This window comes from Ahaetulla prasina, chromosome 18 (genome assembly GCF_028640845.1).
Source record: "Ahaetulla prasina isolate Xishuangbanna chromosome 18, ASM2864084v1, whole genome shotgun sequence".
NCBI classification, from domain to species: domain Eukaryota; kingdom Metazoa; phylum Chordata; class Lepidosauria; order Squamata; family Colubridae; genus Ahaetulla; species Ahaetulla prasina.
Window position 1 is genome coordinate 10,396,096 of NC_080556.1, and position 26,813 is coordinate 10,422,908.

The following is a 26,813-nucleotide window of genomic DNA, read 5'->3' on the forward strand; positions in this document are numbered from 1 at the left end:
GCATGGCTGGTAGCGGCTGCAAGGCAGGAGGGGAGAGGCCAGGTCGAAGAGAGCTTTCCTGCCGAGGCTGGTGAACGGGAAACCTCTCCGGCCCCTGGAATTGAACGCTCAACCTGAGCCCCTCTCCTTCCTGCATCGTTCTCTCGTTGTGAACTGTGCACGACACCCGGGAGATGGATTTGACCCGGCTGCCAGTGCCAAGGCTGGCATCTGTCCTTCCCAGACAGAGCCCATCCCAGGAAAACAGAGGACACCCCCTCCTCCCACTCAGTGCATAGGACTACATGGTCGCTTACCGAACAACAGGGAACCTGGGGTTTTGACAAATTCAGCCTCTTTTTTTTTGCCATTATGGCAAGGGTGGGGGGGAATAACCAGAGGTGGTATTTGGCCGGTTCGTACCAGTTTGGGTGAACCTCTAGCGGAGATTGTCAGTGGCCCCCGTGCTCTATGCCGTCCTATTTAGGCACGGTTTGGAGGCCGGGCGCATGTGCGGAAGATGCCAAGAGAGCAAAGCGCATGGCCTCTGGTGACTCAACAGACTAATGCCGTCTGTTATTAACACAGCTGCTTGCAATTACTGCAAGTTCAAGTCCCACCAGGCCCAAGGTTGACTCAGCCTTCCATCCTTTATAAGGTAGGTAAAACGAGGACCCAGATTGTTGGGGGCAATAAAAGTTGACTTTGCATATAATTTACAAATGGATGAAGACTATTTCTTGACACAGTGTAAGCCGCCCTGAGTCTTCGGAGAAGGGCGGGATATAAATTCAAAGGGGAAAAAAAATGTGCGGAGGGTGCGCGTGCACACCGAATCGATAAGCCACGAAATGTAAAACCCACCGCTAGAAATAACCTTTCCCGCATTTGCAAAGGTGCTAATCTGAATTGCAGGTCTGCAAGCAGGAGAGCCCTGGTCTGCTGTTCGGTAGCCATGCCATGCGTGGCGGCGGGCATCCCTTCTCCAAGGCCGATCTTTGCTCCTGCCTGCCCTGGGGCGGTGGGAAATTCCGTTCCGAGCATAGTCTTCAGGTTTTCCGGGTTGGCTGAGAATCCGTGCCATCTGCTTCCCACCCTGCCTCTCTCTTGGTGCGGCGATGAAGGATGGGTGGGCTGGCTGCTTCGTGTGGCATTCCTTCACCCCCGACTCCCTCCCGAGAGCTCTCGAGGTCCCAGCCCCAAGGAATCACGGCATCCGCCCTTCCGCCCCAAAGCGCTTTGAGGACCCTCGTCTTCTGCTCTCGATGGGCCTCTTGCGCCCTTCGGAACAAGCTCCCTTTGAAGTCTGCCAGTTTGGGCTTTTGCCAAGATGGTGAAGTGGCCATAATCCCCTTGGTGCTGTTTCTCTAGGCAGGGAGGTGTTTTCCCTGCATGGCACCTGCGGCCGCAACCCCCTAAACCAGCCCGGAAGGGGAGAGGGGAGGGAAGGGAGCTTTGTCCTCTGCTCAGCATCTTGCAAGCAGGATTTGGGCATCGGGAGGCAGGAGGAGGCTGGAGCTGCCTGGTTGCGATGGGGGCAGGAGGTGAGCCGAGGCTGCAAGATAGCCCCCCTCCAACCCTCTTCCTTACTTTTGCAGGTGGCTCAGGCCTCCAGCCGACTGGACGAGGCCTCGTTCCCGGAGGACACAGAATCGGAGATTACGCACTGGTTCCGGAAGAGTTATGATAGCACTTTTGACGATGAGGATCTCATGGCTGGTGGCCCCTCTGGAGGTGAGCCTGGAAGAGGATGAGCCAGGAGGGAGGTCCCCCAGGGTCTTCGTAGACTGTCTGAGCCGCTTCAGGCACCACCACCCCTTTGGCCCTCCTGCTGCCCACTGACCTTCTGGTTGTTGCAGATGAGTATGGCAGCGGAGAAAACGGCAGCGGGACCATCTCGGTCGAGCCCCCGGCCAGCTCCAGCGAGTCTCTCCTCTCTACAGGTGAGTGCGTGCCGGGTTTGCGGTTGGATTGGGGAGCTGTCCGAGATCTCGTTACAAAGGGGAGGGTGGCTAGTGAGACAGGAGGGGCACCCCTGTGGTTCTCCCATGTACCTCCGGACCTCCATTCGTTGGCAAAGGGTCTGGTTCTGGATAAGGCCCCTTGCGCTCCGCTCCGAATTTTTTGGCATCCAGGTTGGCGAGCTGCAGAGCTGCAGAGGATGCTGGGAACAGCTGGTTTTCCAGGGCTTCTCAGGAGCCGAGGCCAAAGCCAGTCCACGTGCAAGACTCTCTGGCAGCGCAGGGAGCCGATCATCCGGGGGGCGTGGGTGGGAAGGGCTGCAGGCCGGTCTGTCTGGAAGGGTCCCTGGGGCCCATTCCTGATTGTTCTTGAGAGCGTTCTAGCAGATGGCTTCCCTTCCTCCTCCCGCCAGGAACGGCTTTCTGGCGAGGGAGGAAAAGATGCTTTCTCACTTGTTGAGGCCTTCCCGCTGCGGGGGAAAATACCAAAGAGGCCACGTTTGCTTTCAGCCCTCCACGCAGGGTCCCCAGCGCAGGGGGGCCTCCCTCCGAAGAGGCTCGGACGACAGCTCCCCTTGCTGCGTCCAGAGCCAGCAGCTAGAAGGTTTTGCTGGATGGGGGTCAGGCTTCTATCGCCTGCCTGCCCCGTGCAATATCCGCTCCGCCGGTGGAGCTCAGAAAGTGGCTCTTTTCGGACGCCCTTGTCCTCTCTTGAACTCGGCTCTTTCTGCTGCCCTCAACCCCCTCCCCTGCCTGGTTTTCATTCGCTGCTGCTCTTTCCTCTGCGAGCCCGACAGATGTGTGGGGTGTGTGTGTGTGCGTTTGTATGTTTGTTTGTTTCTTCCTTCTCCACCCCCGTTGCTGGCCGCCTCTGGGCTCACTTATTTTGAACAAGCGGTCCAGAAAGCAGAAGCCTGCTGCCTCCCTCGGCTCTCTTGGTTTTTTTGCTGGGACAGCTGGCGCAGCGGTTCGTCAGAGGCAGCTTGGCTTCGACAGGCCAGGCCTCTCGCCGATGTGGGTGTGTGAAGAGTGCAAGAGTGTTGAGTGTGCTCATTCCCGATCTGGGGACGTGCCTCTCTTCCCCCAACCTCAGTCTAGCCATTCTCCCACACATCCATCGGTGGCTGCTATCCGACGGCCTTGCGGTTTTCGGCTTCCTGGGAAAAGCCAGGGAGTTTCCGTGAGGTGAGAGGGGGGGGAAGGAGGACGAAGTCCTTCTGCTCTGGGCTTTCTTGGGCGTGGTGTGGATCTCCATGAGAAGCCTTCAGGAGAGGTCCTGCAATGGGGTTGGCTAGTCAGGGCCATGAGGGAGAAGGAAGAGTGGGGTTCACACACACACACCCTGCGAGGTGGGCCTGGAGCGGCTGAATCCGCGTTTTGTCCTCTGCTTCTGGCCTCGCAACTTCAGCTGGACGTTTCCAGATGTTTCTTCCTTTCGCCTTTCCCCTTCTTTTCTCTTCTCTGCAGACCTCTCGTCTCCTCCTCCTCTTCTTCCTCCTCCTTCTCCTCTTCCTTCTCCTGCGGGGCCCCCTGCGCCTGCCAACCTGGCTGTCCCCGAGCCGGACGATGAGTCTCCGCTCAGTAAGTGGCCGGTCCACTCGGGCTATAGGATCCCGGGCTCAGGAGGACAAAGAAATCAATTCCAGGCCGGAAGAGCAGTGGGACCTCTTGCGCCCTGGATGGGATGGGTGTCGGGCCTCGCTGGGAGAGACGGGTCACACACACACACCCTTTAACACACACACACACACACACCCCTAGCCTGACTAGGTGGCTCAGTGGCTAGGACACTGAGCTTGTCGATCAGAAAGGTCGGCAGTTCGGCGGTTGAAATCCCAGGTCTCCTGCATGAGCAAAGGTTTTGGACTAGATGACCTCCAAGGTCCCTTCCAACTCTTGTTACTGTGACATACACACCCATTGGCCAAGCAGCCAGGAAAGTCCAGGGCCGACCCTGTCCTGCTCTCCCACACACACACCCTAGGCAGAGCTAGTAGCCAGAGCTCCTTGGCGGCTGGCCGGCCCAGGGGTCAAAACCACTTTTTCGCCTTGGTTTAGCTTTGCATGTGATCAGCTGGGATTTGAACAGCTGGCCTGGTTGGGCCGTTGAGGCTGAACCTCTGCAAGCCAGGAAGGACTCTGCCAACTGGGCCAGTCCCGAAGTGACTTTTCTGGGGGGAGTCCGTGAGCTTTGAGGTCCCCATATCTCAGGGCGAAATACTCCCACCTCCCCTCCACCCCCAGTCTCCTGGTGTTCTCTGCTCTCCCCTCCCCCCACCCTCCCAGCTTCCCTGCAAAGTCCAGGGCCTCTGAACATGTCCAGGGGAAGCTGACTCAGCCCCGGAGCCCTTTTCCGCATTGTTCTCTTTCTTCGCAGCTGCAAGGCAGCTCCCCGCGCGCCGCCTTAAAAGGAGGCAAAACTCCAGCGCTGCTTTGTGCCCCCCTGCAGAAGGACCGGTGTGGGGAAGGAGGGAGGGAGGGAGGGAGGGCCACGGCCCCGCAAAGAAAGCAGGCCAGCCTTCCTGGCTTCCCCTCCCCACTTCTGGACCTGGGGGCTGTGCCCTCTCCCCCAGACTCAGTCTTTCCCTCTGACTCACTCGGTTCTTTTGCAACGCTGCTGTGGCCTGGGTTGGTGGCTCAGACTTCCATCTCACTCCCTTCCTTTCACATCTGGCAGTCCAGATGTGCTAACGCACCCCCCCTCCATCCATCCCCCCCCGAAATGCACCCTGGTGGGGGGGAGAAGCCCCGCAGCCCTCTCTGAGTCAGGGTGGCCCCTCTTTTCTCCCCGAGCCCCCAAAGAGAGATTGACCCAGCCTTTCCTCCCGGTCTCAGCCTCGCGCACTAGGCTGTGACACCGTGACACCAGGCGGACAGGGGAAGCGTTTCCTTCCTCCGAAAAGCCGAGTTGCAGGTTGCAGAGAGGTGGTGTGGAAGAAAAGAGGCAGGGCTCGGGGCACGCCTGGCACATTCCCCAATGGCGCTGTGGGACAGCTTGCCCCTTTGCAGGAAGCTGCAAAGCCCCCCCCCCCCTTTCTCCCCCCCTCCCCTATGCCTTCAAATGCAGGGGCAAGGCAGCATTCTTTCAGGGTGACTCTGCAGGCGGGTGGGGCCCGCGAGGAGCAGGCTGGGCCAAGTCACAGGGGCACCGTAGGCAGCCGAGCTCTGAATGGGACCATTATGAGTGAGGGATGAACAACAGCCCCCCCCCATGCTACGAGCAGCTCTGGAGAAGGGTGGGCACCCTGGAATCTAAGAATGTGTGGGTGGGAAGTTTGCCTGGGCCCTCTCTCTGGTATTTTTTCACCCGGCATGAACCGGGAGCGGCCGCTGGCCAGGCTGTGGGAGGCTGGGCCCATCTCTCCACAATGCCCTCCTTCCTGTCCTGGATCTGGGCACGGAGGTGGCCTCTGCAGCCGGCCAGGTTGTCCTTCTGCACCTCCCTGCCTGTCCCCACCAGTCTCCTACTTCCGTAGCTGGCCTCTTTCCTCTCCCTCTCGAAAAGGAGGCGAGATCAGGGCATGACCAGAGGCGACCCACAGATTCTTTGTAATGGGAAGCACTGGTGGAAGTCGGGCGGCTGGGGTTGCTGTCCCGGTCCAAGGCTGTGGCCGCCAGCACCTGATGCAGGCCGGCCTCTGGGCCTTCTCCCACTCCATCTCTGCAGCTGAGTTCGGCCTTGGCCACTGGCCGTCCAGCTGGGCCTGGGATCAGTTGCTGGCTGGACCTCTCGGCAGGCTGCCCTTGTGAAAGCCGGGGGTGTAAGACCTCGGCCCCTTCTGTTCCTGGCTCGCCTGCCCCCGCAGCTGCCTCAGAGGAGGAAAGGGTCTGAGGGACAGGCGCCCCATGACGCTGGCTGTCCTCCAGACTTTCTCCTCGGGGGCCGGAGGGACCAGACCCCCGTTAATCCCACCCAAACATCTGCTCGGCACCACGGGCTTCAGGGCAGGACGTCCTTCGGGCTCCGGCCACGCAGGCAAGAAGTTAGCAAAGAGAGTTGTGTGAAGGGCTTGCTCAGCACGGTTTCGTCCCTTCCTAGCAAAGCGGAGTGCGCATGTGTGAGCGGGCACACTTGGCACCCCTGCAGAGGGTGGCCAGGTCTTCCTCACCCGGCCATTATTCTCCGCAGTCTACTTCCGGGCCCTGGTGAACTTCACCCATTCCATCGAGTACAGCCCTCGCCTGGAAGATGTCAACTCAGAGCCCTTCCAGGAGGTGTCCGAAGCGGTTGTGGATACGGTGAGGGCCCCCCCACCCCGCATCTTTCCTTAACTCCCTCTCTGGAGCAGATGCCCTGAGCTCCTCGGTAAAAGTCGCCCCTGATCTCCTCAATCCATCAGCAGCAGAAGGTAGCAGGCCCAGGGGTGGGGGCTGCTGGGGGTTCACAGGGGTTCGGGAGAACCTCTAGCTAAGATTCTGTGCAGTTCGGAGAACCCCCAAATCTCGTTACTCACTGGCCCCGCCCACCCCACCCCTCCCAGGAGTCCTTACGCGGCTCATTTTGAATGCAGGTAAGAGCAGGGTGTGCGCGAAGGCTCAGGGAGAGCGAGAAACGGGCCTACGGGAAGTTTGGGAAGGCCAGGAACGGGCCCAATTCCGGCTTCCGGAGGGCCTCCGGAGCCTGGGTAGGCTATTTTCACCATCCCTGAGGCTCGAGGAAAGCCTCCAGAGGCCGGGGAGGGCAAAAACTCCCCCCTCCCATGGTGCAGGAGGCCAACTAAGCCACAGCCACCATGGCCACGGCCACCCAGCAACTGGGCAGAAAACCCCTCGCTAAAATTTTTGAAGCCCACCCCTGAACAGGCCTGGCTCTTCCTTCCCTCCCTGCTGCCTTTTATCCTCACAGCAACCTTGTGAGGTAGGCCAGGCCAGGCTGAGAGAGGAGGGGCCTGGCTCAGATTCCCGCAGGCAATTCGGAGCCCCCTCTTCAAAGGAGATTTATTGGAGCCTGGGATTCTGAAAATGCATTGGATTTAAAATTTACTCAGAGCTGGCTTTCCTGACGGTGAAATCCCCACGGATCACGGGGAAAGATCCCATCTTCCTCTTCCTAAGAGATCCTCAGATTGAACCGCGGTCCGGAAGATGACTGGGGGGTGGGTTAGAGCGCTGCCCCAAAAATCTCTGTGAACGGGTTTGGTTTTTTCCCCCCCTCCTCTCTTAAGCTGGAATCTGAATACCTCAAGATCCCCGGTGAGCAGTCGGTCAGCGTGGTGTTTATCAAGTGAGTATCCGGGGTGCTTCGGGGGCAGAGTTCGAACCCGCATCCTCTACAGAAAACCCAAGCAGAAGGTTCACGCTTGTCAAAGCAACAAGAGTGGTGGGAGTAGTAGAAGATGGATTAATTTTAAAAATGGACTGTAAGAAGAAGTAATATGTGAAGTTGGTATTGCTTCTTTTCTTTTTTTTCTTTTTATTATTCTTTCCTATCTCTTTATTTTTATTGTGAGGGGATCTAAAGTTTTAAAATTTTAAAGGTGGGAGGTTATGTGTATTTTGTATACTTTAGCTTGTGATTGTTGGTCATAATACCCGGTATTTGCTCTGGGAAGTCTGGGGGGGGGGGCAAGGGGGGGAAAATGATACATGGATTGATTATTATTATTATTTATAAAAAGTTTTATTTTAACATTCATATCCAATAACATATTTAATGTACAGTCATATACAATTAATCGGACCTGCCCGGTCACCACCCCCTTCCTACTCTCTTCCCTTCTCTACCTTCTTCTACTTTCCACGACCATCCTCCCCTTCTCTTATCTACCTCCTCTCCTCCTTCCTCCCTACTCCTTTCTTCTCCCATGGATTGGTTATTAATGTACAGTAATGTTTGAAGATATGAAATTAAAATTTAAAATGATATTGGGGCTGCCCGACTGCCATTTCAGAAAGAAAAGGAGAGAGGAGTAGAAGGAGGGAAGAAAGTAGGTAGGAAAGAGTAGAGAAGGAGGAGGGGAATAAGAAGGTTAGATAGGGTGGAAGAAGGGAGGAGTGGAGACGGAGGAGAGGAAGTAGTAAAGTGAAGGAGATGAAGGAGGGGAAAGTAGTAGAGGGTAGAGAGGGAGGTTGTGAAGAAAGGAAGTGGCGGTCGGGCAGGCCTGAATCAGTAATAAAGAGTGGTGGGAGTAGTTTTGGGGCGACCTGTGAAAATTTTAAGGCGACCCGCTGTTTTATGTCCTGCCCCACGCAGGGAGATCGATGGCTACAGCTTTGTGGAGCTGGACGTCGGATCCGAGGGGAACACGGACGATGAGCAGATCCGCGAGGTGCTTTTCTCCGTGGTGGGCAGCGGGTCCATCGCCTCGTACCGCACCTCCCGGCGGGGTTTCCAGTTCCGGCGCCTGGGAGCAGGTGAAGAAGCCGCCCGCTGACTCTAGCCAGAGGGGGGGGGGACGAAAGTAGACCGGGCTGTGGCGGTGGGAGATTGGGAGGGAATGTCCCCGCCGTGCCGCTAACTCTGAGTTTGCTTCCAGCCCAAACCCCGCCTCCCCCCATCTTCGAGGCGCCGCCAGGTGAGTCAGGGGCCGGAGAAGTGCATCGGGGCCTGTGTGCAGCCCACTGATTCGGCTGCCCGGAGACAGCGGTTCCCCCTTTTCTCTCTGTATGCCCTTGGCCTCCCTGGCATCTTGGCCGGAAGCGAGTCTTAGCAGGGAAGACACTCGTTCCCTGAGGGGGGCTCCGGTTTCAGCAGCTGCAGGGCGCTTGGGCCCCATAGATAGTGGAGGACGAGGGGGAGGAAGAGGAGGAGGAGGAGGCCAGTCTTTTATCCTTCTCTGCCCAGATTCTGTCTGGAACTGGGAGTCCACTCACTCCCTTCCTCCTGCACACCGAGCCAGCTCTCCCTCCCTCCCTCCCTCCTTCCCTCCCTGCCCAGGGCATTTGCAGGCCTCCTTGCACGCCTCTCCTTGTGCTCCTTGTGGATGTGAGTGTGTAGCATGTAGATCTTGGCCTTTGATGTGAGCGCTTACCAATCCTCGGCCCCTCTGGATGGAGTTTCCAAGCAGGGGCTCCATCAGACGGGCAGCGGTGCATAGCTATGTAGCTCTAGCACATCCCAGGAGTCCAGTAGGCACTGCCTGCCTTTCCTCCACCACCACCCGCCACCCTCAACACACCACTGCCCCGGTTCCTTCTCTTGCTGTCGTGTCGTTGTGTGTTGCTGAGCGAAAACCAGGAAGCAGGAAGCAACCTGAAAAGTGCATCTTGCTGAGCTTGCCTGTTGCTTCTAGACTCTTGCTGTGCGCTGTGAGGCTTGTGGGCGCTGCCCCTGATGAGCAAGACGAGGGGTTGGCAACCTGGTGGGAGTGGGGAGTGGGGGGGGGAGAGCTTTAGCTGGAGGTCTTGGGTGCAATCACAATGTACCAGGAGTGGCACGTGGGATCTTGTTTGAAAGGTGCATTCCCACTGCGGGAAGGCAGCAGAGTTTTAAAATCGGAAAATCTGCTTCTCCGTTTGTTTGCATTCCAAGGGTCGTGGCAGGGTGCAGATGCCCAAGACAAGCTCGAACCCAAAACCTGATTGTTGGGGTTTCAGATGTGGGAGTCCTGTCCACATCGCTGCATTTTGTTCAGTGGGGGAGGAAAGGCTTTGATTTGAAGACAGGGAGTTTCCCAAAGAGGCAAGAAAGGCATTCTTGGCCTTTGGGTCTTTCCTTCTCCCTGTCCCCCGGCCAGGTCCCACCACCTCCTAACCCCAAACTCTCCTCCAGTCTCCCCAGAGATCCGGCCCTGCACAGCGGAGGAATTCTCTTGCCTGAACGGGGAGTGCATCGCCCGTGAATTCTTCTGCGACAGGCGGCCGGATTGCCGCGACATGTCGGACGAGCTGGACTGCGGTGAGCATTCGGGGCCGTGGGGCAGCTTTGGACTCTTGGTCCCCTTCACCGCAAAGGTGTGTTTCTCAGCTGTGCTTCTCTCCGCCCCACAGATGAGCCTGAGCCTCCCGAGTGCGGCCAGCAGGAGTTTGCCTGTGACAGTGGTGAATGTGTGCCCCGAGTGTTGCGCTGTGACGGAAACCCCGACTGCGGAGACACTTCTGACGAGGATGGCTGCGGTGAGTGGGTGTGGGTGTGGGGTGACAATCTCCACATGTGTTCCTGAGAATTCCCTGTCATTCTGCCTTAACTGAGCCTCCCCTGTGAGGGATGGCGGGTGAGATTTGTCTGTGGATGCGGCTGCTTTCAATCAACACGGAGGTAGTCAGATTTGAGATCCAGGCGTGGTATGAATGTGACGGTTGCGGTTTGCAAAGCCAAGCGGCTGTGTGAATCGAGCCGCGTCATGCCTTCCGCTCTGCCTACTTTGGGCTTCCTTCTGCACCCGAGCACAGGCGAGGGAAAGGCTCGTCCGCTGCCACTCCTCCTCTTGACCCATCGCTCTTCTTCTCTGCTCGGGCAGAACTCGAGAGACCTTTGGAGCCCGCCTCCTCCCCACGGCCCAGCACTGCCCGGATCCCTACCACCACCTCCCCCATCACCACCCGCCGGTCACCGGTCACCGTGCCTCCTCGGGTAGGCGTCTCCAAGCCTCAACTGGCCCCCGGATTGCGCCCTTGCCGGAAAGACGAGGCCACGTGTTCCAACGGGCAATGCATCCGCCGAGATTACCTTTGCGATGGCGAGCGGGACTGCCCAGATGGCAGCGACGAACAGAAGTGCGGTGAGTCCCGGGGGACGCGAGTATGCTGCGTGTGTGTAGATGCGGGAAAGAGAGAGAGAACCGCAACGGTAACTCTCGTTTTGTCGCCCCTCCAAGGCACTCCCTCGCCCTGCGAACCCAATGAGTTCCGATGCCGGAACGGGCACTGCGCCCTCACGCTCTGGCGCTGCGACGGGGACAATGACTGCGCCGACGGCTCTGATGAGCTGGACTGCCGTGAGGATCGAGAGCTCGGCGGGCGGGTTGTGGCGGTGGTGGGGAGACCCCTTCTGCAAATCTTGGGTTCACGGGGGCGAAAGCGAGGCGAATGCTCCAAACTAGGAAATCACAAACTTGGGTTTTGGTTTGGGAAAGAATCGGCCCTGAATTAAGGACCCCTGAAGCCATTCAAGAGGGGCAGCTGGTAAAGACTCCTGATGCAGATCCTCCCACTCCTTCCTTCCTCTCTGCAGCCACCAAGGGCCCCGGAGACACCTGTGGCCCCGACCAATTTGTCTGCCTCTCCAGCCACACCTGCATCCCAGCCAGCTACCAGTGCGACGATGAGGCCGACTGCCAGGACCGCTCAGACGAGATCGGCTGCAGTGAGTGGAAGGATGCATGCAGGGCCAGGCGGGGATGGAGGGATAGAGACCGAGGGGAGTGCAAGGGGGATTGGCTTCCTGGGGTTCCTCCCCTAGGAAGCCCCAAAAGAGCAGCCTTCTCTCCCAAATGGGCTGCCTCTGGAAATAGACGCTTTAGGTCACCCCTCCGTATTCCCCTGCCCTGGATTCACGTTCCATTCAGCCCAACTCACCATCCTTGCCACTTCTCCACCCCACCCCCCAGTCCCTCCACAGGTCATCACTCCCCCAGAGGAGTTTATCCAGGCCGCCCCAGGGGACACCGTTCGCTTCACCTGTGTGGCCGTGGGCGTGCCGACCCCTCTCATCTCCTGGAGGCTCAACTGGGGCCATATCCCCACCAGCCGCAGGTAGGCCAGCCCTAGTCGAGCCCCGACCGCTCCCCGTCTCTCCCTGAAAACTTCAGGATGCTCAGTTCCTCCTGTGCCTACAGAGTGAGCTTCACCAGCGAGAACGGCCGGGGGACGCTAGTCATCCAAGATGTCAAGGAGGCGGACCAAGGGGCTTACACCTGCGAGGCCATCAATGCCCGGGGAATGGTTTTCGGCATCCCGGATGGAGTGTTGAGCCTCACGCCTGGTCAAGGTGAGCTGCAGGAGGAGTGGAGCTGGAGAATTTGCGCCTCCTCTGTTCTCGCTGGGATTGGCTCAGGATGAAGAGGCCTTCCCCAGCTTCTCTGAGCCTCCCATCCCTTCACCGTCTAGGACTGTGCCCCGAGAGGCACTTCCACGTTGAAGGGACTGGTCAGTGCTTGCCCTGTTTCTGCTTCGGGGTTGCCAAATCGTGTCGCAACACCGGACGGTACCGTCAACAAATCCACCTCCGATTCGACGAACACAACAATTTCAAAGGTGAGCCAGTTGGGGCAGTCTCTTCCGCCCAAGGACAGGACAGGGTGGCCCTCCCTAGTTCCCCACCTCCCCACCTCCTCGGCTTGTTGCATTTCTCTTTATTCCCACAGGGGTGAATGTGACTACACTCGATCAGCCCGGCACGCCTCCCCTCGCCTCGACGCAGATGCACATCGACCGCAGCTCGGAAGAGTTCCAGCTGGTCGACCTCTCTCGGCGCTTCCTGGGGCATGACTCCTTTTGGACCCTCCCCAAACAGTTCCTGGGGAACAAGGCAAGGGTCACAGCAGATGGCACTCTTCCCAGATGCCCACCCATCTTCTGAGTCTGGGCATTCTTGAATATTCGCTTACCAGTGGTGGTATTCAGCCGGTTCTATCCAGTTTGGGCGAACTGGTAGCGGCAGCTGTGGGAGATTCCACCCACCTGCCTGGCCGTAATCACGTCCCATTTATCCACGTTTTTGATGCTCTGCACATGCGTGGAAGGCCCCGCGCATGCGCCAAGGTGCTCACATTTGTGAACCGGTAGCATGCGCGCGCTCATGTTTGTGAACCAATAAGTGAATACCACCTCTGCCGCTTACCCCCTAGCAACCAGCTTTCCCCACTTTCTCCGCAGGTGGATTCCTACGGAGGCTCCCTCCAGTACACGGTGCGCTACCACCTGGGTCGAGGACAGTCAGAGCCCGTCCGGAAGCCGGACGTGGTCCTTGTGGGCAACGGGCAGAAGCTGCTTTACCGGCTGCAGGCGCCTCCCGAGCCCTTTGTGACCAACCGACGCCAGGTCCATTTCACAGAGGTGAGTGCCAGGGGAACCAAGGAAGGGGAGGGGGGATGGAGGAGTGGGAGGAAAACGTTTGTCTCTTGCTGGGAGGGTCTTCCGAGATGGACCCCGTAAAGACACCTCCCTGTCAAATGGCACATACCATACATATTTTTCAGAATAGAATAGAATAGAATAGAATTTTTTATTGGCCAAGTGTGGTTGGACACACACGGAATTTGTCTTGGTTCATAGGCTCCCAGTGTACATAAAAGAAAAGATACGTTCATCAAGAACTCTTAGAATAGAATAGAATAGAATAGAATAGAATAGAATAGAATAGAATAGAATAGAATAGAATAGAATAGAATAGAATAGAATAGAATTTTTTATTGGCCAAGTATGATTGGACACACAAGGAATTTGTCTTGGTGCATATGCTCTCAGTGTACATAAAAGAAAAGATACGTTCATCAAGAACTCTAAGAATAGAATAGAATAGAATAGAATAGAATAGAATAGAATAGAATAGAATAGAATAGAATAGAATTTTTTAATGGTCAAGTGTGATTGGACACACAAGGAATTTGTCTTGGTTCATAGGCTCTTAGTGTACATAAAAGAAAAGATACGTTCATCAAGAACTCTAAGAATAGAATAGAATAGAATAGAATAGAATAGAATAGAATAGAATAGAATAGAATAGAATAGAATAGAATTTTTTATTGGCCACGTGTGATTGGACACACAAGGAATTTGTCTTGGTGCATATGCTCTCAGTGTACAGAGCTGAGAGTCGGAGAAAGCAGGCAAAGCACCCGGAAGACTGCTAGCGCTTTGTTAGGGCTGAAAAAAAGCTTTGAAAAAGCTACATTCAGAGACGCACCCAAATTTTCAGCCTCTTTTTCATCAAGCGGGGCTGGCCTAATGATTAATTTTAATATTGAGGGTTTTTAGAGGGGTTTTTTAAGGGGTTTTTAATTTATTTATTACTTTTTATTCAACAATTTTAACATGCAGCGTATTGAATTAGATTTTTAATTGAATATTGTATTTTAAAATCTTTCGATATTTATGTTTTATTTATGCTGTACGCTGCCCTGAGTCCTCGGAGAAGGGCGGTATAAAAATTTAAATAATAAATAAATAAATAAATAAATAAATTGGGGGGGGGAGTGCGTCTTATACTCCGAAAAATACGGTAACACTCCCAATATTTTAAGTGCTTCCAGGGTTTCGGGATGCTGACTTAGAGCTGTCCCTTTTGATCCTTGTAACGACCAAGATCTGAAGTAGCTCTTGCTTGGAAACGGAAACTGACCTGACCAGTAGGCCACGTCGGCTCCCACTTGCGGCTCAAAGAAATAAGCCACGCTGCAGGCCACGGGAGGGCGAATTCGCACGCGTGTCTGCTTCCAGTTGAGATTGCTGCTGTCTGATCATGTTTCGTGCCTACAGGGGAGCTGGCAGAAGGAATCTGGAGAGCCCGTGACCCGAGAGGAGCTGCTCCTCGCCTTGCAGAACCTGGAGGCCCTCATGATCCAGACGGTGTACGATAATCGGATGGCCACGGTGGGACTGAGCAACGTCGTCATGGACACCACCACCACGGAGGTTACCGGCCTGGGTGTGGCGCATCACGTGGAGGAGTGCAGGTGCCAGCCGGGAGTGGTGGGGGTTTGGGGTGGGGCTACCTCTAGGGAATCTCTAGGACCAAAAATCTGTTTTGGGGGGAAGAGGGCCTACTGGACCACACATTCCCCATCACCAAGTCTGCTCTGGAGTCAGATAACACTTTTAATTAGCTTATTGCCCAGGTTGTTGTGGGTCAGAGGGTCTGAACGGGGAAGAGAGGGTTAACGAAATGTGTGTGTGTGTGTGTGTGTGTGTGTGTGTGTGTGTGTGTGTGTGTGTGTGTGTGTGTGTGTGGTCCATCATAGGGAGCCTCCAAGGGCTGGAAAAACAGGGCCACTCTAGGACTCCTCTAACTTTTGCCTTCCCATGACCCACAGCTTCCACTCTGATCAGGCAGCATAAATTTTTTTTGTACTAAAATATTATTTGCACGGCGCAGCCATTTTGTAGACCTAGTCTACGATTCCCACAACAAACATCGCCGTCTCCTCTTTGTGTGGTTATCTGCATTCCAGAGCTGGAGAAAAACACTTACCCCGAGTAGACCTACCGGGCAATGGCTGTGCCCTGAAACCCCCACCTTGACCTCTTCGGTGCAATCGTGCTTCCACCCAGAACCGTTCTGAAATTGCCAGAACAAGGACAAGTTTTGCTACTAACTCCTCACCTGCCTTGTCCGCTGTCTGCTGGCAAGGGCAACTGGTAGTTGCAGCAGCTGCTACTGTCAGCTCCACTCAGCCTTCCTTTTGCAGGTGCCCTGTGGGCTACTCTGGCCTTTCCTGCGAGCAGTGCGAGCCTCACTTCAAGAGAGTGTCCGGCGGTCCCTACCTGGGCATCTGTTCCGGCTGCAGCTGCCACGGCCACTCCACCTCCTGCGACCCCTTCTCTGGTTACTGCCTGGTGAGCGGCTCAGCAGCAGGAATTGGGAAGGGGCAGAGTTGGGACCTAAAGTTTTGGGGGTGCTCCAAAACAAGCTTTAGACTTAGGGTGCCGACTGGAGAAAGTCTGAGAAGGCACCTGGGAGAATGATCAGGGAAATTTTTAAGCTGCAAAGCCTGCCCTCCAAGTGTGGTGGTGGCGCAGTGGTTAGAATGTAGGATTGCAAGCTAATTCTGCCGACTGCCAGCAGTTCAATTCTCACCAGGCTCAAGGTTGACTTCAGCCTTCCATCCTTCCGAGGTCGGTCAAATGAGGACCCAAGATTGTCAGGGGGAAAGATGCTGACTTTGTAAACTACTTAGAGAGGGCTGTAAAGCACTGTGAAGCGGTATACAAGTCTATATAAATGCTATTGCTAAGTGGTGGCAGGGCAAAAAAAAATAAGATTTGCGAAGCTGGGATACAGACACACGCCCCAAGTCCTTGTACTCCTCTGCCATGACACCTCCACCCCCTTGTCCTCGCCTACAAACTCCCCAAATGCATCTATACTGAGTCCGGGCACCCCCAGTGCGTGAAACTCTGTGGAGGTCCCAGATCCAAAAGGATTCTCGGAACGGAGCAGAGTCCAGCCTCTCACATCCCTTTCCCGCCCCTCTTCCTCTCTCTTCCTTCAGAACTGCCAGCACAACACGGAAGGACCACGATGCGACAAATGCAAGCTGGGCTTCTTTGGCGATGCCACCCAGGCCACCCCGGCAGCCTGTCGGCCTTGCCCTTGCCCGTACACCGAGGCGCCGCGCAGGTGAGTGAGGGGCGGGGTTGTCTAGCGGGGAGTGCTTGGAGCGGCTTCAGCATACATCTCTGCGCAGATTTTCTGTAGTGCGCCACGGTGGCGCAGTGGTTAGAGTGCAGTACTGCAGGCTACTTCCGCTGCCTGCCGGCTGCCTGCAGTTTGGCAGTTCGAATCTCACCAGGCTCAAGGTGAACTCAGCCTTCCATCCTTCTGAAGTCGGTAAAACAAGGACCCAGATTGTTGGGGGCAAGAGGCTGATTCTGTAAACCGCTTATTGAGGTCTGTGAAGCACTATGAAGCGGTATATAAGTCGAAGTGCTATTGCTATGGAATGTCGTCGGCCTCACCCCGCTCCAGGAAAGAAAACTAAATTTCCAGGGGCTGAGAGGTCAGGTTCCTTCTTCCCCCCACATACACACTTTGCACACTGGTGCAACTTCTACTCCTTGAGTGAGCTGCGCCAGTGGGGCTCGCTGGAGGCAGGACAGAGCTCCCTGGCAATCAGCCTTAATGACACTTTCCCTCTGGCAGGTTTTCCAACTCCTGCTTCTTGGATACGGACAGACAAGCGACCTGCGATGCCTGCTTCCCGGGCTACACAGGACGCCGCTGCGAAAGGTAAAAAGCTCTTGCCTCAACCTGCCCCGCCCCACACTTCTGTGCCTCAACCTGCCCCGCCCCACACTCTTGCCTCAACCTGCCCCGCCCCACACTTCTGTGCTAAGCTGCTTGGGGTGGTGGGGGAGGTTATGGTTAGGTGACATATCTGAGGGAGGGCTTTCCTTTTGAGAGCCAGGTGGCCTTTGAGCAGTGGTGGGATCCTTCCGGTTTAACAACCGGTTCGGTGATCGTGTGCTTTGCGCACGTCCGCACCGAATGTGCGCTGTGCAGATGCTGTACACACATGCACAGTTCAATGAAAAATCACCTTTCGCGTTAGTGCTAGGGAATTAAAACAGCTGAGGCGCGGCAATTCACTCTGCCACGCTAATCAGCTGCGAAGATAAAGGTAAGTAAAGCGCAGGGGCGGGCGGACGGGCCCAGCTGATCATCGGAACCGGTTCGCCCGAACCGGTCTGAACTGGTAGAATCCCACCCCTGCCTCTAAACTGGCTGTGTCCATCCCTGCCCTTCCCAGGTGTGCTCCTGGCTACAAAGGCAACCCCATCCAACCAGGCGGGAAGTGCGTGCCTATTGGAGGAGACATCGATATTCCAGGTAACCTTCTTGGGATCTCAGGGGGCTATTTCAAAGTCCCTGAAGGCCCAGCAGGACGTCCTCGGGGAGAGGAGAGGATGTCAAGAAAGCCTTTGTCTTGCCGTTGTGAAATTTCTTCTTTTATTCCAAGTGTTGTGTGGGGCTTTTTCTTGGGAGCTCCATCTCAAAGCAAAACCCCTCTCCCAGAGGCCAGCTCCTTGGCTTCCCCATCCTCCACAGCCAGCCTCACATCCCAGAGATGGGTAGTGTGAAACGAGGCTGGGCCTGAAGGAGGCGCTCTCCTCTATTCGCTTGTCTCTCTATAGCGGAGGAGGTCGCCTGCGACGAGCGAGGGGGCAGGAAGGCCTCGAATGGGGGCTGCCGCTGCAAGGTAAGCTGATGGCACTGGGGGTGGAGCACCACCTTAGGAAAAGAGGCAGTTTGCAAGCACACACACATGCGCGTATACACACACACACCTGTTTCAAAACCCAGCTCTTCCCCAAGAAATTGGTACCTCTGGAACAGTGAAGAGGTCTGGGGCTCAGCCAAATGAAAAGGAAGGCTTCTGATTTGGACTTTAGATGCTGACATTCCAAATTAGGGGGGACTCTCTGTGTGTATACATGCAAGCCAGGGGTGGGATTCTACCGGTTCGAGCGAACCGGATAGTTCCGACGATCAGCTAGACCAGATTTAATTCCCTAGCACTAACACAGAAGGTGATTTTTTTTGTTGAACTGCGCACGCGCGAGCAGCACAAGTCTGGCACAGACACGCACAAAACACGCAATCACCAACCGAGTTGTTAAACCGGAAGGATCCCACCACTGGTGCAGGGACACACCAGTCCACGCTCCGGAAAGAATTGTGCCGAGCAAATCCTGACCTCAGCGCCCTTGTTTTCCTTTCGAACATCTGAATGAGGGCGTGAGATGAAAATACTAGAAAGTGTTTGGGCCCTGCAGAATGCAAATCCGAGGATCTGTTTGGCAGAGGGTCCAGGGGATGGAAAGGCTGGCTGGAAGCCAACAAGTGGGCTGCTTGGCTTAAGGTGGTTGGATGACCTCAGCCATCCCCGTTTGGCAGCCGGGGTTTAGGGTGGAGGCCGTTTACAGAACCGGCCACTGTTTTGGCACCCTGTGTGAACTCCTTCTCCTCTCTCTCACCAGCCCAACGTCCAGGGGCCATCCTGCAATGAGTGCGCCACGGGCAGCTTCCACTTGAGCCACGGGAACCCCGAGGGTTGCCTCCGCTGCTTCTGCATGGGGGTCTCACGCCAGTGCGCCAGCTCCTCTTGGAACAGAGATCAGGTAGAACCCTCGGGCCGACTCCTTCAAGGAGGCGGTGGATGGGTATGGCCACCCCCAGGAAGGCGCAACTCCAAGGCCCTGTCTGCAATCGACACCCACCCACCCACCCCCCCTTCGCTTCTGGCTCTAGGTGCATCTGGTTCACGAGGATGCCCAGAGAGGGCAGTTCAGCCTCGCCAATTCCGCCAACACCCGGACTGTCAGCGAGGGGATCCGTTTTACGGAGGGCTCGGAGCTCACCTTCTCTTCCTTCCACATTCTACCACGGGACGTCTACTACTGGGTGCTGCCTGAGCGCTTCAGGGGAGATAAGGTGCTTTGGCGGGGGGGATGAGAAGGTCGGAACAGGGGGGGTGGTTCAGATGGAGAGTGGGGCCTGCCTGTGTTGACTGACTCCCAGGCTGTTCCCCCCCACCAAAAAAGTAGATGTTCTTAAACGGCTTCTACAGATGCCCAGAGTTGTTGGTTACAAGATAGGCATCAAGTAAGTTTCATAATAAAAATAAACACAGGCAGTCCTCGACTTTACAACAGTTCATTTAGTGACCGTTTGGAGTTACAACGGCGCTGGGGGAAAAAAAGGGACTTATGACCGATTTTCGCATTGTGACCGTTGCAACACCCTCCGTGATCGAAATTCAGATGCTTGGCAACTGACTCCTATTTATGACCGTCGCAGCATTCCCCGGGGTCACGCGATCCCCTTTTTGTGACAAGCGGAGTCCACGGGGAATCTGCCAGATTCACCGAACAGCTGTGTGACTCGCTGAACAGCTGTAGCGATTCACTGAACAACGCTGGCAAGAAAGGGCCGTAAATCGGGGCAAAACCCGCTTGAGGAATTGTTTCGTTTAGCAACATAAATTTGGGGCCCTGCTGGGGGGGGTCATAACCAGAAGGCTACCTGTACAGATTTCAATCCTGGGGCTTCCCCTGGTGGAAGAGTTTGAGGGGACCCAGCGCTGAGCCTGATCTCTGCTCCGTCCCCAGGTGACCTCGTACGGAGGAGAACTGCGCTACACCATCAGCCACGATGCCTTCCCTGGCTCCCCTCTGCTGCGCGGCCGGGCCGACGTTCTGATCCAGGGAAACGGCATTTTCCTGGAACACGTGGCTGCAAGCACCCCTATGCCTGGGGAGCCGACCACCTTCGTGGTGCCCTTCCGGGAGGTGAGAACCTAGCCCCGTGATGCCGAACCTGTGGCGCACGTCCCACCGGTGGCACGCACGGCACTCTCTGCGAACATGCGAGCCGTCGCCCAGCTCAGCTCCATCTGATTTTCGAGTCTCTGCCGCGCTTGCATGGGGGGTGGGGCGCATGCGGAAGATGCACACATGCACGGGGGGGATCATATGCACATGCACAGGGGGCAGGGGGGCATGCGCACATGCACGGGGTGGAGGAAACACGTGGGGGCACCGTTTTGGGCCTAGCAGGCCTCCTTGCAGCCTCCTGGGACCAAAAATGGGCTGCAGTGGGGGCTTGGGGGTCGCGTGCACATGCACAGGGGGGCGGGGGAGTGGGGGGGTGCATGCATGCGCAGGGGGTGAGGTCCGGGGGGTTGTCGCACACACATTGCATTATGGGGATGTGCACGCTTTCAGCACGCGAGAACAAAAAGTTTAGCCATCACTGACCTATCCTGTCAGAAAGTAGCCCTTATTCTACCTGGGCCTTTGGTTTACCTGCCTAGCCACAGAGGCAATTCAGCCGCAGCAGCTGCTGCTGCCACACAGATGGGGGACCGTCTGTGCAAAAGGGAGGCTGTGTGTGTGTTTGTGTTTGTGTGTTTAGTGGTTCTCATTTCCCCACCTTGAGGGGAGGTCTGGTGGACAAAAGGCAGCAACCACACGCCCGCAGACACCCACACACACCTTCTCTTTTAGCAAGCCTGGCGCCGTGCCGATGGGCAGAACGCCACCCGGCAGCACCTCCTGATGGCATTGGCTGACATAGATGTTTTCATGATCCGGGCCTCCTACGCCGAGCGACCTTCCGAGACCAGGTAGGAGGGGAATAAAGGAGGCCCTGAACTATGCGGACAGGAAGGAAGCCAAGGGGTTTCTGGGTGGGTGGGCTCATCGGTCATTCTTGCCTTTCTCCAGGCAGGAGCCCTTGGTCTTAACTTGGTTTCCTCCAACAGGATCTCTGCCATCCACATGGATGTAGCGGTACCACACACCACAGGCCTGAGCCCAGCCCCAGAGGTTGAGGAGTGCATTTGCCCGCCCGGCTACCGAGGGCCGTCCTGCCAAGTGAGTAGCTGGTGGGGAGTGGGCATTGTTCCCTGAGCCTGGTGGAGGGTTCTCGAGGCTGTGTGGAGAAAGCACCCAGCAAGCGGGTGTTGTGGCCCGCAAGTGGAGCTGGTAGCAGATTTGGACAGTGAGGAGGTTGGGCCAGTCCTGGAGTCTGGGGAAGGCTCTGACGAGTGCTCTGCATCAGAGGCAGAGAGGGGGCCCGAGCCCTATGCCAGTTATCAGCTGCCTTTGGAATCAGACATCAGTTAGGCAGACGAACAGCTGGACTCTGTTCCCAGTGCGCACATGTGCAGAGTTGCCAGACGAAGGGAACAGCTAAAGAACAAGGGTCGACTCAGGAGTAAAGCCACAGGTGGACGATGAATGGCCCCTCCCAGAGGGAAGAAAGGGGAGCGGAGTTTGCAGGAGACAATCAGTTCGCTTAATTGGTTTCAGTCGCTCTCCAAGACCAGATAAGGTCTGTGACTGTAAATTTCACCCTTGAAAGACTTCGCTGAATGTGAATGAGAGAAACTCACAGTAACTTAATAAAAAGGGATTTTTGTCGGGATAAGGAGTCTGCTTCGTGGTTTGGGGCAACGCCTAGGTCAGAACAGTGGGGCAGCCCGAGAGCCAAGCTGATCGCCTTCCCCTCTGTTGCTGTTGAGCTTCCCCTTCCCGCCTCTGTTGCAGGATTGTGACGTTGGGTACACCCGCAGCACCAGCGGCCTCTACCTGGGCACCTGCGAGCCATGCAGTTGCAACAGGCATGCAACCGAGTGCGACGTGGAGACGGGAGAATGCCAGGTGGGCAGGCCACAGGCTGGGAGCAGGAGGAGAGGGTGCCCCCTCCCCCCACCCTCCCGGCAGCGCAAGTAGGGTCCTGGACTGCTCGGACCTCCCCAGACCAGCAGCCGTTCCTAGAAGGACGTTCTCGGTGCTGAGGAGGTGCCTGGGAAACTTCCGCCAGCCCTGGCCCTCGTGGCTGACCCACGGCTTCCCTCTGCTTCCAGGGCTGCCAGCACCACACGGAAGGGTTCCACTGTGAACGCTGCCGGGCTGGATTCTACGGAGATGCCCAACACGGGACGCCCAGAGACTGCCAGCCGTGCCCCTGCCACGGACCGTCCTCAGCCATCCAGTAGGTAGAACCTGTGACCGGTCGGCAGGCCATTCCTCACCACCAGGGACCCTTTGACCTTCCTCTTCTTTCGCCCCTGCAGAGAATCCGGGACCTGCTTTGTGGACGCCGACGGAGAGCCAACCTGCGACTCCTGTGCCCCCGGTTACATCGGGCGCCAGTGTGAAAGGTAGGCAGGCTGAGAGAGAGAGAGAGAGCTCGGGGCCTGGACTCATTTGAGTCCTCTGCTGGCATCAGGGAGGTCCCAACGGGACTGCCTGTTGACTTTCAGCTGGGACTGGTTTGGTTCCAGTTTCCGCTTCTTTTCTTAACTGAGCATGTTCTCTTGGCCCAGGTGCGCTCCAGGCTACATTGGGAACCCTAGCCAGGGTCAGCCCTGCACAGGTGAGTTCGGAGGAAGGAGGACAGGTGGGTGATGGGGAGTTGGCCATGTAGGGAGGGGACGCTTCCCCTGGCAGGGTGGAATCAGAACTGGCATAGAAAGAAAAAGAGAGAGAGAGGGAGGAAGGAAGCGGGAGGCGAGGGGGGAAGAGAGAGGAAAAGGAAGGAGAGAGAGAGAAGGGGGGAGGGCGAGAGAAAAGGGAAGGAAGGAAGGAAGAAAAAAGAAAAGAAAGGAAGGATTGAGAGAAAGGGGAGGGGAGAGAAAAAAGGAAGGAAGGAAGAAAAAGAAGGAAGAAGAGAAAGGGGGTGGGAGAGAAAAAGGAGGGAAGAAAGAAAAGAAAAAGAGAGGAAGGGAAAGAAAGAAAGAAAGAAAGAAAGAAAGAAAGAAAGAAAGAAAGAAAGAAAGAAAGAAAGAAAGAAAGAAAGACTTTAAGGATGGCACAGAAGGGGTGTGTGGAAAGCGGGGAGGAGGTGGGAAAGGACCTTCCAGAGTGCGCACCAGACCACAGCCCCTTTTCTCTCCGCCTCCTTCCAGATTCCAGCTCCGGATGCCGTTGCAACCCACATGGCAGCATCAGCAGCCGCTGTGATGCCAGCAGGCAATGCCAGTGTAAGGTAGGAAAAGGGAGGAGGGCAGAGGGAGGGGATATTGCGCCTTCCACTCCACCTCCTCACTCCCTTTAGCCTGCTCTCCCTCTTGCCCCACCTCCCTTGACCGACCCCCCTCCCCCAGGTCTCCGGCCATGCTCCAGCTGGGCTTCCTTAGTTTGGCCCCTGCCTCTCCACCCAGAAAGTGTGGTGTGTGTGTGTGTGTGTGTGTGTGTGTGTGTACGTGTCTCTTCCTGCTCCCCACCAGCCTCCTCTGCCTCCTTCCAGGACCACGTGGAGGGCCTCTCCTGCGACAGCTGCCGGCCTCATCACTTCCATCTGAGTGCGGAGAACCCCCTCGGCTGCCTGCCCTGTTTCTGCATGGGGGTCACCCAGCTATGCACCAGCTCATCCTACTACCGGGACGTGGTAAGGCGTGGGGGGGTGTCAAACTCGATTTCATTGAGGATCGTATTTGACCACGTGTGTGTGTGTGGCCAGGTGGGCGTGGCCAGCTTGACATAACGCCTGTCGGGTGCCCGAGTGCTTTGCCAGAGAAAATGGGTCCCGAGCTCCGTTTTCGGCCGCCACGGCCTCCTGCAACCCTCTGGCAGTGAAAACGGAGCTCGGGAGGGCCTAAGTACCCCGTGGGCTGGATACCGCCCGCCGGGCCTTAAGTTTGACACCCCTGTGGTAAGGGGTCGGGGCTTCCCTCCTGCGGGGGGAGGGGTACCAGAAGTCTTCTGACGGGCTTTTCCTCAGCCAATTCTGCCATCCCCCCTACACCCTCCCGCAGGTCAGCACCTCCTTCCATCCCGGCGACTTCCAGGGCTTCGCGCTGGTCAACCGGCAGCGCAGCGTCCGCCTCCCGGCTGGCTTTACAGTGGAGATGTCGCCCGAGGGCCCTCAGCTCTCCTACGACCAATTTGAGGAGCTGAGCCAGGAGTCTTATTACTGGCAGCTACCAGACGCCTACCTGGGAGACAAGGTGAGTCCGGGATGGGAGGGCGGGGCTAACCCGGCACCCTACAGGACATCTCTAGGAGCTTTGGGGAGGTGGGGTCTTGCCAGGATGGAGGGGGCTGTGCACAGGGAGGATGCCCCATAGAGGAGGCTGGCTCAGTTCAGGAACTTCTGTTCCATGGGGGGCAGGTGTAGTGTGTGTGTGTGCCACAGGAAATCTCTTGAGTTTTCCTCCAGGGAACGCCGACAATTTTATGTTCCTCTCTCCAGTCAGTGTGATGGTGCAGGTAGATTCCGGAACCCATGTCTGAACTGAGAATAGGAGCAAATGGCATGCGATCTTCCTTCCCCTCGACTGGCATTCAGCCCTCCCCCTCCGACCAATGTGCCTCTATACATCCTATATACCCGTGATGGTGAACCTATGGCATGCATGCCACAGATGGCACGTGGAGCCATATCTGTGGGCACGCGAGCCATCACCCTAGATCAGCTGCACCGTGCCAGCTGATTTTCGGGCCTTCCGGTCCCACCGAAAGTCGGGAAATGGACCGTTTCCAGCCTCCAGAGGGCCTCCGGGGAGGGGGGTTTGGGGGAAGGCCGTTTTTGCCCTCCCCAGGCTCCAAGAAAGTCTTTGGAGGCTGGGGAGGGTGAAAAATGGGCCTACTGGGCCCACCGTGCCATCGTGCACCAAAAGCGGAAGCGTGGGGGGGACGCGGGGTTCATTGAATTATGGGTGTGGGCACGTGCGCACACGACCCCGCTCCCCCTGCTTTTGGCGAACGATGGCAAAAAGTTTAGCCATCACTGCTATATACAGTCGTGGCCAAAATTGTGGAAACCTTTTTGGGAAAAGTGTATTTTCTAACACTAGCTAATAACACCACTTTTTTGGGGGGGAGTAGTACCCTAAAATTATATATCAACGAAAAGATAATTTAATCAAGAATGTAATGCAATCACTTTTATGAAGGGTTTGCTGTTAGAATAGCAGTTACGGTATGAAGAAGAAAAGTGAAACACGTAGAAAAAAACAAGATGTACAAAAGTGATCCCCATGTCAGTTAATACTTGGTTGGGTAACCTTTAGCATGAATGACGGCCTTACAACGTCTTCCTATGGAGAGAACCAAGTCTTTGAGTTCTGCAGTTGTTCTAATGTGAAACCAAGATCGAAGGATTGATTCTATTAACTGGGTTTTATTGCTGGGTCGCTTCTGACTGAACCAGTTTCTTTAGTCGGCTCCATAGATAATAATAATAATAATAATAATTTAATTTTTATACCGCCCTTCTCCCGAAGGAGTCAGGGCGGTGGACAGGCAGATAAAATAATACAATATATTACAATAAAAACACTATTTAAAAAACTTATTCAATATGGCCTAAATTTAAAATACAATACAAAATATAAAATAAACCCCAATAAAATCCATGTTTAAAAACCCTATTTTTTCCAATTGGATTTCCAATTGGGTGAAGGTCTGGGCTATTCCCAGGCCATTCCAGCAGTGGAATAGGATTATCTTGAAACTCCGAAAGAAAAAGTGGTGTTATTAGCCATCAAACCTCAAAAAATACACTTTCCCCAAAAGATTTCGACAATTTTGGCCACTGCTGTATATATCCTAAATGTATTTATATATCTATAAATACATTTATATCAGGGATGAAATCTACTTACCTTCCCTACCAGTTTGGAAGTCCACGCGTGTGTCATGTGTGCGCTTGGACCCTCTGCGCATGCGCAAACCCTTCTGCGCATGCGCAGAGGGTAAAAAACAGGTTACTTCCTGGTTAAAACCAGGAAGTAACGATTGACGGGTGGTGGAGCCTCGCGCTGCCACCGCTACCTGTTCTCCGAACCACAAACCGCCGCTACCGGTTCGCCCGAACTGGTGCGAACTGGTAGCATTTCACTTTTTATACCCACCTTCCCTAAAATCCTCGAATCGTCGCAACATCAATATCTTTTCTCCCCTTTGGCTCCACAGTGGGCAGAGCTGCTCATGAGGGTCAGGGAGTGGCACGTTGGGGGGGGACTTTTTGTGCCTCCCCCGCCCCACCCCAAGACCGAGGCCAGCGTCTGTGGGGAAGGCAATGGGGAGATGGCTCTACTTGACTTCTCTTGTTTCTCTTTCCTGCGTGTTCTTCCTTCTTTCCTGCCTGACCCGCTTGCCAGGGGGAGACCTATTATGCCCGGATGCGTCGTGCCCACAAGGTACGCTGACCCAGGCCCATCCAGGAGCCCCAGAGAGCGTGGGGCAGCTCCTAAACCTTTTTGCTGCTTGGCTGAGGAAACACAAGGACCCAGACCTGTCTTGCTCTATTCTTTTTTGGCACCGGCGTCCTTCCAAATTTGCTGGGGGAGGCAGAAGACCAGGGTGCTTGTGGGGCTGAGATCCTGGGGGGGCGGCAGCTGTCAGTGGGGCTGTGCTTTCTCAGCGCTTGGGGTCCGTCCGTCCTTGTGTGGCGGCTCCTCTTGTTTGTGGCTCGCCGTGCCCACCGCAGTCGGGCAGCTGGCCTCCCTGTTGTGTTCTTGAGCTTCCCCAGGGACAAAGGGTGACTTTTGGTGGGGGGCTGACGGCTTTGGAAGGGCAGCTGGCATGGCTCTCACCAGCCTGCCTCCCTCCCGGCAGAACTCCACGTCTCTCTCAGAGGAGCAGCTGAGGAAGGAGGTGGCTGCGGGGCGGATCCCCGGCCCTCTGGCCCTCCAGAGCAGGGGCAGGCGAGCTGCTCAGGTAACAGGCCCGTATGAGAGCTGCGGGGCCTCTCTGGCTCCAGGCCGTGCCATGGGTGAGGCAGGACATCCCTGCCTGGACAGTGTGGAATCAGCTCTGAGC

The 26,813-nt window shown here is 56.0% G+C and overlaps 1 protein-coding gene across 1 annotated transcript in view; it reads left to right on the forward strand.

Annotated features, from left to right (window-relative positions):
* HSPG2 (heparan sulfate proteoglycan 2) overlaps positions 1 to 26,813 on the forward strand; it is a 96,914-nt gene that overhangs the window by 20,686 nt on the left and 49,415 nt on the right. The window contains exons 2-35 of the mRNA XM_058161011.1: positions 1,578 to 1,713; positions 1,839 to 1,922; positions 3,408 to 3,521; positions 6,070 to 6,179; positions 7,106 to 7,164; positions 8,134 to 8,294; positions 9,652 to 9,777; positions 9,870 to 9,995; positions 10,340 to 10,600; positions 10,697 to 10,816; positions 11,053 to 11,184; positions 11,429 to 11,573; positions 11,657 to 11,808; positions 11,928 to 12,074; positions 12,185 to 12,348; positions 12,696 to 12,875; positions 14,298 to 14,494; positions 15,227 to 15,374; positions 16,031 to 16,158; positions 16,681 to 16,767; positions 17,288 to 17,367; positions 17,673 to 17,737; positions 18,519 to 18,659; positions 18,790 to 18,972; positions 19,650 to 19,829; positions 20,547 to 20,665; positions 20,804 to 20,915; positions 21,591 to 21,704; positions 21,911 to 22,038; positions 22,121 to 22,207; positions 22,373 to 22,422; positions 22,955 to 23,034; positions 23,296 to 23,436; positions 23,804 to 23,995. Coding sequence (XP_058016994.1) covers positions 1,578 to 1,713; positions 1,839 to 1,922; positions 3,408 to 3,521; positions 6,070 to 6,179; positions 7,106 to 7,164; positions 8,134 to 8,294; positions 9,652 to 9,777; positions 9,870 to 9,995; positions 10,340 to 10,600; positions 10,697 to 10,816; positions 11,053 to 11,184; positions 11,429 to 11,573; positions 11,657 to 11,808; positions 11,928 to 12,074; positions 12,185 to 12,348; positions 12,696 to 12,875; positions 14,298 to 14,494; positions 15,227 to 15,374; positions 16,031 to 16,158; positions 16,681 to 16,767; positions 17,288 to 17,367; positions 17,673 to 17,737; positions 18,519 to 18,659; positions 18,790 to 18,972; positions 19,650 to 19,829; positions 20,547 to 20,665; positions 20,804 to 20,915; positions 21,591 to 21,704; positions 21,911 to 22,038; positions 22,121 to 22,207; positions 22,373 to 22,422; positions 22,955 to 23,034; positions 23,296 to 23,436; positions 23,804 to 23,995 — 4,449 coding nt within the window. The remainder of the gene's footprint in view (positions 1 to 1,577; positions 1,714 to 1,838; positions 1,923 to 3,407; positions 3,522 to 6,069; positions 6,180 to 7,105; positions 7,165 to 8,133; positions 8,295 to 9,651; positions 9,778 to 9,869; positions 9,996 to 10,339; positions 10,601 to 10,696; positions 10,817 to 11,052; positions 11,185 to 11,428; positions 11,574 to 11,656; positions 11,809 to 11,927; positions 12,075 to 12,184; positions 12,349 to 12,695; positions 12,876 to 14,297; positions 14,495 to 15,226; positions 15,375 to 16,030; positions 16,159 to 16,680; positions 16,768 to 17,287; positions 17,368 to 17,672; positions 17,738 to 18,518; positions 18,660 to 18,789; positions 18,973 to 19,649; positions 19,830 to 20,546; positions 20,666 to 20,803; positions 20,916 to 21,590; positions 21,705 to 21,910; positions 22,039 to 22,120; positions 22,208 to 22,372; positions 22,423 to 22,954; positions 23,035 to 23,295; positions 23,437 to 23,803; positions 23,996 to 26,813) is intronic.